The sequence below is a fragment of the Phyllostomus hastatus genome, unplaced genomic scaffold, assembly GCF_019186645.2.
Source record: "Phyllostomus hastatus isolate PE091 unplaced genomic scaffold, TTU_PhHast_1.1 phas_scaffold_345, whole genome shotgun sequence".
Classification (NCBI taxonomy): domain Eukaryota; kingdom Metazoa; phylum Chordata; class Mammalia; order Chiroptera; family Phyllostomidae; genus Phyllostomus; species Phyllostomus hastatus.
This window is the reverse complement of record NW_025334024.1, coordinates 23,551,887-23,564,463: the sequence shown is the minus strand read 5'-3', so window position 1 is coordinate 23,564,463 and position 12,577 is coordinate 23,551,887. Positions and strand designations below refer to the sequence as shown.

General features: G+C 36.3%; 1 protein-coding gene and 1 non-coding gene across 8 annotated transcripts in view; both read right to left on the bottom strand.

The window, feature by feature from the left end:
* The window catches only part of CNOT1 (CCR4-NOT transcription complex subunit 1), a 74,299-nt gene that overhangs the window by 32,649 nt on the left and 29,073 nt on the right, over positions 1-12,577 (bottom strand). For all 7 annotated transcript variants that reach the window (XM_045818983.1, XM_045818982.1, XM_045818986.1 and 4 more), the window contains exons 9-17: positions 10,592-10,718; positions 10,326-10,436; positions 8,617-8,787; positions 8,073-8,200; positions 6,555-6,795; positions 4,244-4,363; positions 3,362-3,484; positions 3,006-3,157; positions 752-902 (exon numbers count right to left, since the gene is read on the bottom strand). In XM_045818983.1, the coding sequence (XP_045674939.1) occupies positions 752-902; positions 3,006-3,157; positions 3,362-3,484; positions 4,244-4,363; positions 6,555-6,795; positions 8,073-8,200; positions 8,617-8,787; positions 10,326-10,436; positions 10,592-10,718 (1,324 nt within the window). The remainder of the gene's footprint in view (positions 1-751; positions 903-3,005; positions 3,158-3,361; positions 3,485-4,243; positions 4,364-6,554; positions 6,796-8,072; positions 8,201-8,616; positions 8,788-10,325; positions 10,437-10,591; positions 10,719-12,577) is intronic.
* Positions 314-449, bottom strand: LOC123806230. The gene has a single exon (XR_006783463.1). It is a non-coding gene; the product is annotated as a small nucleolar RNA SNORA50 (small nucleolar RNA).

The window sequence follows — 12,577 nt, the reverse complement described above, 5'->3', positions numbered from 1 at the left end:
ATCGTAGGGACTGGAGAGGATTAGTTCTAATTCAATAAAAAAGAAAAACAATAACAAAAACAAGATATACTATTCACTAAGGTTTTTTAAAAATATCTAATAACTGTACTTTCAAGCTTCTTAATTTGTGGCATTATTTCAGATCTTCATGACTACAGCAAATGATACACCAAATGTCTTTCATAAAGTGGCCACTAAGGAATCACTAAATGTTCCTTCTTAAACCCCAATCTGTCATTCAATGCAGGTGAAAACAGAAGCGAAATATGTTGCTCCCAGAGAGAAGGGGGTGGTTGGTGTCAGGGAGTAACTTAAATGTACCTTGTTTTTAAAAGAGCAGTTCAGTTGAGAGCTGAAGAGCCCCAGTTATAACAAGTCCTTATGCTCTAGCACTGTTGCTTGGCCCGTGAAGCTACAAACAAGACACATCAGGTTCAAAGGCAGTGCTTATTCCTCAAGTCTAAGTTATTCTTATTTTAAAAAGCCCTTAACCATTTACCTGCATAAATTACTTTGTATCTTTCCTCTCAGAGTCATGTTCCATTTAATATTTAAAATCTATTCTCAACTACAATACCTATTTATGGATCTCCTTTAAAATGTAGTAGTGTACACTAGACATGCAATTATCTAAAATGTAATAAACTCAGACAGTTTTCCTTTGAGTAGATTGTTAATGATGATGCAGAAGTTTATTCTATTCCACGTCTACAAACAAATGCAGATGTACCAAATACAGAGGTACAATTACCTGAACAGGAGAAATGGCATCTAAGCTGCTAGCACTAGGAGGGCGACCTTTTGGCATAACTCCAGGTGGTGGCTGTCTGGCCTTATTCATAACATTACTGCAATTGGCTACCATGGTGAGGATGGTTTCTGATAACTCCTGAGAAACACTCCTAAAGAGAAAAGAAAAGTGAAAAATATCACGTTATTTCCAAGAACAGCTAAAAAGACAAATATGATTCTCTAATAAAGAAAATTTGCTGAAATATACGGTTAAATTTCCACCATATCCTATGTCTTTGCATCTGTCATTAATCACTAGGATGTTCTAAGCATTGGCTTTCTCTTGCAAGTCTAATTTACACTTCTGAAACAAAACCTTGTGTAGTACAACCAATATATATTAAAACATTCCAGGTAACAATCCATGTTCTCAACCACTTTGTCAAAAATGACACTCAAACCAGGACGTATCAAAGCAAACAAGCAGTTTTTATACTAGTTTCCTATAAGTCAAAGATAAGGCATTTATTTAAGTTTAGGTAAAATGACCACACAAATAATCAGTATTTTTGGTAAGAATGTGGAAAATTGATTTCTAAAATGTCAAGTACTTGGATAAATGTTTAACAGAAAAACCCACCTGCCTGTCTCAAAGTGTTATTGTCTCATAACCCTCAAAAACTGTGGAACGCTTGGTAGTCATAAGCTGTGTACAAACTTAATACTTAGATCTTTCCTCCTAAATTCAAAATCCTATTACTGTCATTAAAAAGTAAAATTCACTCAGACAAAACAGAATAGGTAAGAACAGAAGATTATAAATCACCTATACCTAACAGATATATACAAAACACTCTCCACACAACAGCAAAACACACATCATCCTCAAGCACACATGAAAAATTCTGTAGGACAGACCATATGACAAGTCAGGAGTTTAAAGAGACCAAAATCATATAAAGTATATTCTACCACAATGAAACTAAAAATTAGTAATGGAAGTAAAACTAGCAAATTGACAAATAAGAATTAAACAATATGCTTTTATAACTGATGGATCAAAGAAAATTACAAAATACTTTCAGATGATAGTGAAAACAATACCAAACCTAAAGCATTTCATAGGTGGAAATTCAATGGCATAACATTCCCAATTAAGAAAAATCTCTGGGGTTTGGGAGGTAGGAGAGAAGAATATAAGGGAGATAAACGATGATGGAAGGAGACCTGACTTTGGGTGGTGAACACTAAATACAGTAAGTGGATGATGTGTTGCAGAATTCTATACCTGAAATCTATCATTTCATTAACCAATGTCACTCCAATAAATTCAATAAAAAATAATAAACATAGAACCAATTTCTAATTTCCTATAATCGAAGAATAAACATTAGCATGTTAAAAAAAAGAGAAAAATCTCAAAAACCTAACCTTTCATCTTAACAAATTTTTAAACAATTCAAACGAACCCCAAAACAAATAGAAGAAATCAAGTTCAGAGCTTAAATAAATGAAATGGAGAACAGAAAAACAAAATAAAATATTGGTTCTTTGAAAAAGGTAACAAAATTGACAAACATTTAGCTATACCAACCAAGAGAAACACACTCACAATTCCTAAAATTGAGAGGACATTACTATCAACCTTACATAAAGAAGAATGACTGTCAGGATATAATATGAAGCAATAACATGCCAATAGATCAGATAACCTAGATGAAATGGACAAATTTTGACAAGGAACAGAAAATCTGAATAGTCAGAACGATACCAAATAGATATAGTGAATTACCGTATTTTGCTGTGTATAATGCACTCTTGTGAATAACGTGCACCCATGTTTTTGGCCCAAACTTTCAGGAAGAAATTAATCTTTCCTTTTAATTTCTTAATTGAGTTTTTAATTTATTGACATTTAGAAACAAAAACTGATTTTACATTGTATAGTACTTTAAACTTAAAAAACAGTGGATTGAACGCCGGACTATGAACCAAAAGGTTGCTGGTTCAATTCCTGGTCAGGGAACATGCTGGAGTTGCAGGCCAGGTCCCTGGTTGGGGGAGTGCAGAGAGTTAACTGATCATCTCTCACATATCAATGTTTCTTTCCTTTCCCCTCTCAATGAATGAATGAATGAATAAAATCTTTTAAAAACTGGATTATCTAAGCTGGTGTTGCTTTTAATCATTCATCCTTCCTTCCCCAAATCAACAATTATCCATATAATACAATTCTAAAATTAAAGGGTCATTCTCAAGCATAAGCTTCTTACCCCGCACAAGCTTGTAAACAGGCCAACATTGTCGCCAGAGTTTCTGGAGGAAGTTGAGCACTTTTGGGCTGATCTTTCTCTGGGGCAAGTCCACCCAAAATAGAAGGGCACCGTCTCTTTAAAAAAGTCATGCATGCTTGGATAAAAGGCTCCTGAGAAAGAGAAAGTTTTTAAGTGTATTTGAAATTGACCTTAATTGCTTTCAGATTAAATATAAATTGATTTCAGATTAAAGACTGAACACTATGACTGAAACCCAGAATAACATCATAATTGCCATATAAAAAGTTATTTTTCTTTAGCTCTTTTAGCCATCAATATTTAAAATCAGTAATAAATGGACAAATCCTGCTTACTCCATGCTCTCGAATTTTATCTGTGAGCCACTTGTCAAGTTTGAGGTATTCACGACGTGAAGCCAGTGCAGCAAGGTCGATAACAAAGGCAAATGGAGTACCATTTAGCAGCATCGACAAGGCCTAAAGAAAAAGAATATTGGAAACTACAAGTCAAACAATTAAGTAATTTTCTGTCTCTGTCCTATTTTGTTTCCTGCTTTTATTTTCAAAAACAAGTCTAAATAAAACATATTACTAATATTTTCTTGCCCATAATTTTTTAAACAGCGTAGTCCTTCAATGGTAACATTAGTACCTACTTAAAATAAGGCGAATGTTTTATCCTGGGTCTACCTTAACAATAAACTTTACCCTGTGCTTTTTCATATAACTAGAACAAGACAGAAATTATGAAAAATAATCCTTACCCGTTTTTTTAAAACCTAAACTCAGGCTCATGTAACCTTAGCAAAACTATACCACCAAACGATGCCCCTACTTATCAAAGTCAGACTATTTCTCAACGATACTGTTAATGATAATGAAAGCTGCCAAAGGGCTGAAACCTAAGCAGCTTCTTCAGAAGTTATATCTCCCAGATTACAACTGAGGTCAATTATGATTTGCTTTAAAATAAATATTACTGCAAATATCACTGAAAAACCAAACAAAATTCAGCCCAATGTAAATGAATTTTGCTGCTTAAATTAGATATTTGTATATTATCTAAAAACTATTGGGCTTCCAATCTCTTTCTACTTACAAGACAAAATTTCTCTTTCAAACCATTCTTACTAAAAGCTAGTTACATCTTCATTACTCCCAAGGTATCTGTTACATAAAAATGTTTTTTTCTTATTATTAATAAATAAAAGTGTTATTTTGTCCCTCCAAGCTCACCTTCAAGTCCTGGGCCACATCAAGTATTCGAGACAATTTGGCCTGGTCGTACTGCTCCCCTCGCATGTACCATTCTGCCATTGCATGCATGATAAGTTGGCGGATTGAGGGAGACTGTCCCTAAGAAAAGAAAAGGAGAGTTAAATAGCAATCTTGCAGAACATTTTAATAGGCACTACTGCAAATGACCAGCTAATTTTACTTATTTTTATGTAAAATTGAGGCGTATCAATGCAGGTATTAAGTATAAGCTTCAAACAGTGATTACAGTGACATTTATTTCCTTATCTTTCAAATGAAGCCTGGCCCTAAACTGTGGATCATATAGTCACTAAACAAATTTGTTTTGTAAAAGCCTGCCTATGCATTTTCTTTTCAATTTTTCAATTTTTATTTATTGGCTTTACAGAGAGGAAGGAAAGGAAAGATACACTGATTTGTTTTTACACTTATTCATACATTCATTGGTTGATTTTTGCCACGTGCCCTGAGTGGAGCTCAAATCTGCATCCTTGGTGTATGAGGATGACACTCTAACCAACTGAGCTACATGGCCAGGGCTACCTATACATTTTCAGACACAAATTTAGAATAGGATGTGATATGAGCATGAGGGTGTGTTAAATGTATATAATTCCTTGATATTGAATTATAAATACTGGTTCATAAATAAAAACAAAACAATTTAAGGTAATCACCTCTAATGTTTTCCACTGTAGTGTTGTATTTGTATTTCTGGAAGTGATGTTTGCACATTCTAAATCTAGCTATTTCCACAAATGAAAATTTTTTTAAGATTTTATTTATTTATGTTTAGAGAGGGGAAAGGGAGGGAGAAAGACAGGAAGAGAAACATCAATGTATGGTTGCCTCTTTCACATGCCCCCACCGGGGACCTGGCCTGCAACCCAGGCATGTGCCCTAACTGGGAAATCAAATTGACAACCTTTTGATTTGTAGGCCCATGCTCAATCCACTGAGCTACACCAGCCAGGGCAGAATGTTTACTTTTTATAATTATTCAATTTTTTTTCCAACCAGAAAACAACCTGGCTTTGAGGACTGATCTAAAGGCTTGCAGCTAAATTATATAAACAAATAGCTGAAATTTGGCATTTTTCATAGAAGCAATGGCAAAGCAATTACTATTGCTCTAACAGTCCTAAAGTTGACAAAACCCAAGTGTAAAAGTATTCAATGAAAAGTGAGGTGATGCAGCTCCTTTTCATCCTTTCTCTTCTACCCCAGAGCTGTAGTAGTGAGAAAGACATATGAATGCCTGGGCTGCAAACTTTTGGTTAAATGTTAAATATTCCACAAACTACTAACCCTACCATGTAATTTGAGTTTCTGCAAATGGAGGAGAGCTGACTGAATGGCATGGAACAAAGACTAAAATTTTTCATTTAGAAACAGATGATCTGATTTTTTAAAATCACTTATATAAGAAATAATAAGAAATATATACTATAATAATGACTAAAGAAAAAAAGGAGCCTCAAAAGGCACTTGATGTAAAGGAAAGATGACTGCTTTTTTTTTTTTTTTTTTTTAATTCTCACCCAAGGGTATGTTTACTGATTCTAGAGAGAGAAGGACGGAAAGGAGGAGGGAGCAACACAGATTCAACAAACACTGATTGGCTGCTTACCATACATTCCCTCACCAGGGACTGAACCTGCAACCTAGGTATGTGCCCTGACTGGGAATTGAGCCCACAACCTTTAGCTGTAAGAAGATGATGCTCCAACCAACCGAGTAACCAAGGCAGGGCTGACTGCTTTTTCTCAAACCTGCATTTGTCATTAAAAATGTAGGCTATTAGTGCCCTGATTGGTATGGATCAGTGGGCTGGGAATCATCCCACAAACTAAAAGGTTGTGGTTCGAATCCTGGTCAGAACACATGCCTGCACTGCAAGCCAGGTTCCTGGCTGGGGGTGTGCAAGACGCAACTGATAGATGTTTGTTTCTCTTGCACACTAATATTTCCCTCTCTTTCTCCCATCCCTTCCTTCTGGTTTTGTAATAAATGATTAAGCCCCCTACTCCTATCAAAAGGATGCTTAGACATAGCAATATAGAGCTTTCATAATATAGTACCTAATTTTTGTAAGCTGCCTTACCTCCCTGCTCTTTTAATTTTTATACTTCAATACCCACATGATGCAAAAAAGGTAAAATAAGCTTTGTGGAATTGTGACAGTTGGGAAAACTTACAATTCCACAAAGCTTATTTGTACTGTCACAATTCCAAGATTGGCAACTTCTATCACTGAACATCCTCCAACAAAGAATTGGTCATGTCTTACCTGCCCATGCCATGCATAGTGCAAAATAATAGCAGAGTTAGGATGGTTTCCGAGGAATATTGGCATCAGAGTGGAGATGAGTTCATGGCGCAAGGTGTGCCAGGAGGTGTTGATTTGCAGTAAGGCCAATACCAGCATGTCCGGACAGTGTTTGATCGGGAAGCTGAAGAGCTGTTTGACTTGTTCATATTGTCCCACCTCTGCAAGCCTCAGTAGAGATTCAATCAAATCCAAGCTCTTCCTAATAAGAATGGAAGTAAAACAATCCATCAACCAAAATCTAGGTATGCAAAATTCACTTTTTTTTTTAAGATTTTATTTATTTTTAGAGAGGGGAGGGAGGGAGGGAGGAAGGGAGGGAGAAAGAAAGAGAGAGAGAGAGAGAGAGAGAGAGAAACATCAATGTGCGGTTGCTGGGGGTCATGGCCTGCAACCCAGGCATGTACCCTGACTGGGAATCAAACCAGCGACTCCTTGGTTTGCAGCCCGCACTCAATCCACTGAGCTACACCAGCCAGGGCCAAAATTCACTTTCTGATTAAGTGATACCAGCTATCAGGATAAAACCAAGTTGTTGTCATCTTTTAATATAGGAAAACTGTTTAAACTGTTGCTGTTCATCTCAAAAATACATGATGCTAAGGTATCAGACTAATTTCAAAGGCAGTCGCAGAGAATAGTGACGAAGAAAAAGGGACACCACTAATGGTTTGCATAATGAACACTCCTTATACTGTGCTGCAAGAACACCATTTGCTCACAAAGCTAGTTGTTAACTAATCCTTTAGAGGAAATGTTTACCATCCTTTGTTTTAGAAGATCTGGGAATACCTAAAGGGCTTTAAACTGCCCTAAAACTACCACCCACAGCCAAAAAATAAGTAACAACAACAATCCACTATATGTCAGAAAAGTGTGCCAGGAGAGTATGGTTTTAAAAAAAAAAAAGAAAGAAAAGAAAAGAAAGAAACATTATGAAAGTGGATACCTCTGGGGAATAACCCAGCCTCAGCTCCCTCCCTACAGCCATGTGTGTATCTCAGCACTAATGAAAGTACTTTCCCCATCCGTCTCTCATATCCCTAAAGAGAAATGACTTTAATTCCAGGAGAAACCTACTAGGCCAGAGTCAGATTCTCCCTCAAAAACTTGGAATTAGAAATCAACAGAAACTAGGTAATTTTGCTGAAAGTATTAAATTTGATGGGTTGACCATCTTGAGCTACTCTTGAAAGGAAATCTACAGAGAAGGGATCCTTGTATGTAGTTCAACATTTAATAGTATCAGGAAAATATCTAATGGTACACTTTACAAGAGAAGAGATATAACTATCTAGTGATAGGGGACTAAAAGTAGATTTTTATTTACCATCATCCCTCTATAAAAATTTAAGGTAACTAAGTTAATTAAAAATACTGTTTCACTTAAACCTTTTAACTAAGTAGTTGCTCACTACTCATTTTCTATTTCACAAACGTAGAAGTGACCCTTTCAAGAAAAGCAAGATGAGTGCTTACCATGTGGCAATTTCTCGATTGTCATCCTCTGGTGGTGCTTTCAGAATATCAGTGGCAACAGTATGACAGGGATAGTCAGCAAAACAGAAGATCTCTGGATTTATAAGGGAATGCTGAATGAAGGAGAGCTGGAACAAGAGAAGAAAGTCATTACCACCATAAATAACAGCGAATGCTAGAAAAATCAGAAATATTTTTGTTAGGCTATGCTCAATCATATGGTTATTAGAATGACAATTTCTCTTTAAAATCTTAATTATTTGCTCTTTCTAAATCACCATCAATTCAGAAAGATGAAAGGTGAAGAATGGGATGGCCTTGAAGACAAACATCATTAAACAGTTTGACTGCTATACTTCAACTGAGTCTAATAATGACTAAACTGATAATGTTCCTTCAGATTTTATGAGGCTCTACTTTTCTGAGCCATGTAAGTAAAACATGCTCTACTTTAAAAGAATATTTTAACCAATGGATAGATGGCACCATATAAAAACAAGTCATTAATTTGTTTTCCTTCTATAGCTAAACACTGTTCATTTACCTGGCCTTCTGCATGTTTCCAAGGTCTATATATTAGGTCTACTGGGAACACTTCCATACCCAGACCCCTTTGAATGCCATAAACCACATTTTGAAGTCCTTTACTGTCACGAATTTGAAATCCAGGATGGTCAAGTTCATAAGTTACTTCCTTGAAATTCAAACTCGGGTTCTAAAAAAGAAAAAATTTCGAAGTTGAATGAACAAAAGTGTACATATTTTGATACTTTATCTAAAAAGCAAAATTAAATCTGAAGTTCAATCAAGATATTCTACTTACAAACTCAAAATCATCTGAATCTTTCTGGCACTTCCACAGAGAGCTAGGGAAGTCTTTAATATTCCAACAATACTGGGCCCACTAGGTCATGACATACTTCTGCTGGCCCGTGAGTACACAAATAGGAACTCTTTCCTCCCCTACTTAGTCCAATGAACACTCTATCCCAATATGGCAAATAAGTAACTTCATTCAGCAGTCTCCTCTTTATACCAAGATTCTGCTACTTTGGAACAAAGTTGCAAATATCAATTATAACAACATGTGCATCAGGAAAAGTCTAGATTCTTTATATCAAAATGACTGAAAATTTGGTTGAAAAAATGTTCTATGAAAAGGTATTCAAAAAGGCTATGAGAATCCTTAAAAGAAATACAAAGCAAAGGAAACAAACTTATAGAAAGTAATTTACCAAACATTCTGCACAAAGTAATCAAAAGAAGTATATTTAGCCCTGGCTGGTGTGGTTCAGTGGACTGACTGCCAGCCTGCAAACCACAAGGTCACTGGTTCAATCCTGTCAGGGCACATGCTTGGCTTGCAGGCCAAGTCCCCAGTTGGGGGCATGTGAGATGCAACCAATCAATGTTTTTCTCCCTCCCTCTCGAAAATAAAAATCTTAAAAACAAAATAATTGGTAGGTATAAAATAGATAGGAAGAGATTAAGAACAGTATAGGAAATGGAGAATTAATACGTATGTCCCACGGACATTAACTAAGCGGGAGAAAGGATGGAGGGAAGAGGGCTAGAGGGGAATAAAGGGGAGGAAAAAATGGGATAACTGTAATAGCATAATCAATAAAATATACCTAAAGAAAAACCCCATTAATGTTGTTAGTAAGGTCATATCATAGGGCAGCATGATTTTCTGTAACAAAATTTTACCAATGTTACATATGCGTAAAACTAAAAATAAAAGTTTATTTTATGCTTCATTCGGTTAAATATTTCAAAATTTTAGGAGAAGTTATTGGTTTATCTGGGAGCCAATTAACTTACTAGTCTGTGGACATTCCAGAGGTGACAGTAATAAGGTAAGTGTAGATTTTTATTTTCTCTATCCACGATCAGCAAGGTTGGCAGGATTTTTATTATACCTTTCAGAAAATATTCAGAAGACTACCTTTCTCCTCAGTGATTCCTCACACAATCATTATTTTCTATCCAACCGTTCTCTCCAGAAACACCACACACCTACTACCCACCAGATCACCTGAGCAGTGCCACTCAGAACTGTGCTGCAACAACTCTGAATGAACAAAACTGGAATTTCATGCTGTATTATTTCCAGTACATAATTAGCAAGCCAGGAATTAAAAAAACATTTCTGTTCTCATTTAGCTGGGCATTTTATCCATTAAAATTTACTTTCTGTGGGCTACATCATACTAACATCATGAGTGTAAAACCAGGATTACGTGTACTCACCAGTTCTTTGAGAACATCAATCAAGACTTCTACATTCCATGTGTGTGCCTGTGCTCCATCACTTTTATCTTTCCCATCACTCCAGATCCCACTGCCAGGAGCAGAGATACTCTGTAGAAGTAAAGTTTAAATTAAATAAACCCAACTACTTAATGTGGTCAGCTCCTGATTGGTAGACCAAACAATCATTCTGTAATTTTAAAAATAAGGGGGAGGGAAAGGACATATTTCATTCGTGTTGTAAAATAGCTAATTCCTACACTTACCTGTAGTGGAATTCCATCTGTTAATCCTGAATGAGTTCGAGCCATCATTCCCAAAACCCTTGCAACCTGGGCAGCTGTAACCTCCCGAACACCAAACTGCATGATTATATTGCGACACTCTTCAATACTGAAACAGAAATTTAACTTCAGAAAAACACTACCACCATCAATACAAAGGTTAAGAAATGCTAACATAAAATGAGCCCTAGAGTAAAATCCCTAGCTAGCTTCACTAATACAGACACAGTAAAAAGCTTCATTTCTTGACTTTCATAAAGCTAGGAATGTAAAAACCACCAACTTAAAAAAAAACCCCAACACTTAACCGAATGAAAAAAGTCTAAAAGGTCAATAAAGAAAATATAAGAATAATCTGTCAAGACACATATAACTGAGAAATCAGCTGATAGTCTTATGGCAACTCCTTTGTAGAAACCTTGCAGGCAAAAGGAGGCTAGAGAGAAGTATTCAAAGTCATGAAAGGCAAGGACCTATATCTAAGCTTGCTCTATCCAGCAAAGCTTTCATTTAAAATGAAAGGGCAGATAAAGTGCTTCTCAGATAAGGTCAAGTTAAAGGAGTTCATCATCACCAAGCCCTTATCATATGAAATGTTAAAGGGATTTATCTTAAAAAAAAAAAAATCAAAAGTATGAGCAGTACCATGACGACAAACTCACTACTATCAACAACTGAATCAAACAAAAACAAAAACAAACAACTAACCAGAACAGGAACAGATTCACAGAAATGGAGGTCACATGGAAGGTTATCGACAGGGAGGGGGAATGGGCAGAATGAGAGAAACGGTACAGGGAATAAGAAACACAAATGGTTAGTACAAAACAGAGAGGGAGCCCTGGCTGGTGTGGCTCAGTGGATTGAGTGCCAGCCAGCCTACGAACCAAAAGGCCTCTGGTTCGATTCCCAGTCAGGGCTCATGCCTGGACTGGGGGCCAGGTGCCTGGACTGGGGGCCAGGTCCCCATTTGGGGGCATACAGGAAGCAGCCACACATTAATGTTTCTCTCCCTCTCTTTCTCCCTCTCTAAAAATAAGTAAAAAAAAAAAAAAATCTTAAAAAAAACAAAACAGACAGGAAGGTTAAGAATAGCATGGAAATGGAGAAGCCAAAGAACTTATATGTACAACACATGGACATGAACTAAGAGGGGAGAGAAAATGGGGGTGGGAGGGGGGTGCAGGGCAGAGAAGATTAAAGTAGGGAAAATGGGACAACTATAATAGCATAATCAATAAAATATATTTTTAAAAAAGACATATAATTGTTCTTCTCAATCTTTAGTCTGGATTGAGTTACTCTTAAAAATATGATATTCAAGGTAAATTTGATTATTCTGATATGTACAAAGCCTTGAAAATTCATGCTAGCTTTTTACTTTGCATCCTGAAGTTTAATTAAACAAAAATTTTATGCCAGGCACGCACACACACCCCCTCCCGCAAAAACTTTCAAACATATGTGGAAATGTGGCTTGCATGAGTTTTAAAAACATTATAAAAATTACACCTAAAATCAAAGCAAAGCACATTAATGCCCTTATAGTAATTGCTCTCACAAAGACATTATCAACCTACTATATCACAGCCCTAAGTTCTACTAACTTCCTTTGATGCCCCTGGCAGGTGAGAAGAATGTCCAACAGTCAGTATTAAAGACAGAAAAAGAAGGGCGCAGATGAAGGTACAGTGAGGAAATTACGTGTGGGACCAGAAGGAGAAACACTTTGCCTCAGTGCTCTATATCCTCCAAATGATAACAGTATCTACCCTGGCAACTAAGCTAGGGACTACAGATGCCCATATTTGAGAATGGGGAGGGGGAGGCATAGCAGAGATAGAGATTTAGCCACTAGGGTACCTACTGCTGCCACCAAAACTAGATTAAATTTAGAAGTAAATTCTTGAGAGGTAAAGATGGTAACACAGTAAGGAATCTTAAGAAATTCCTTTAAAGAACTACACT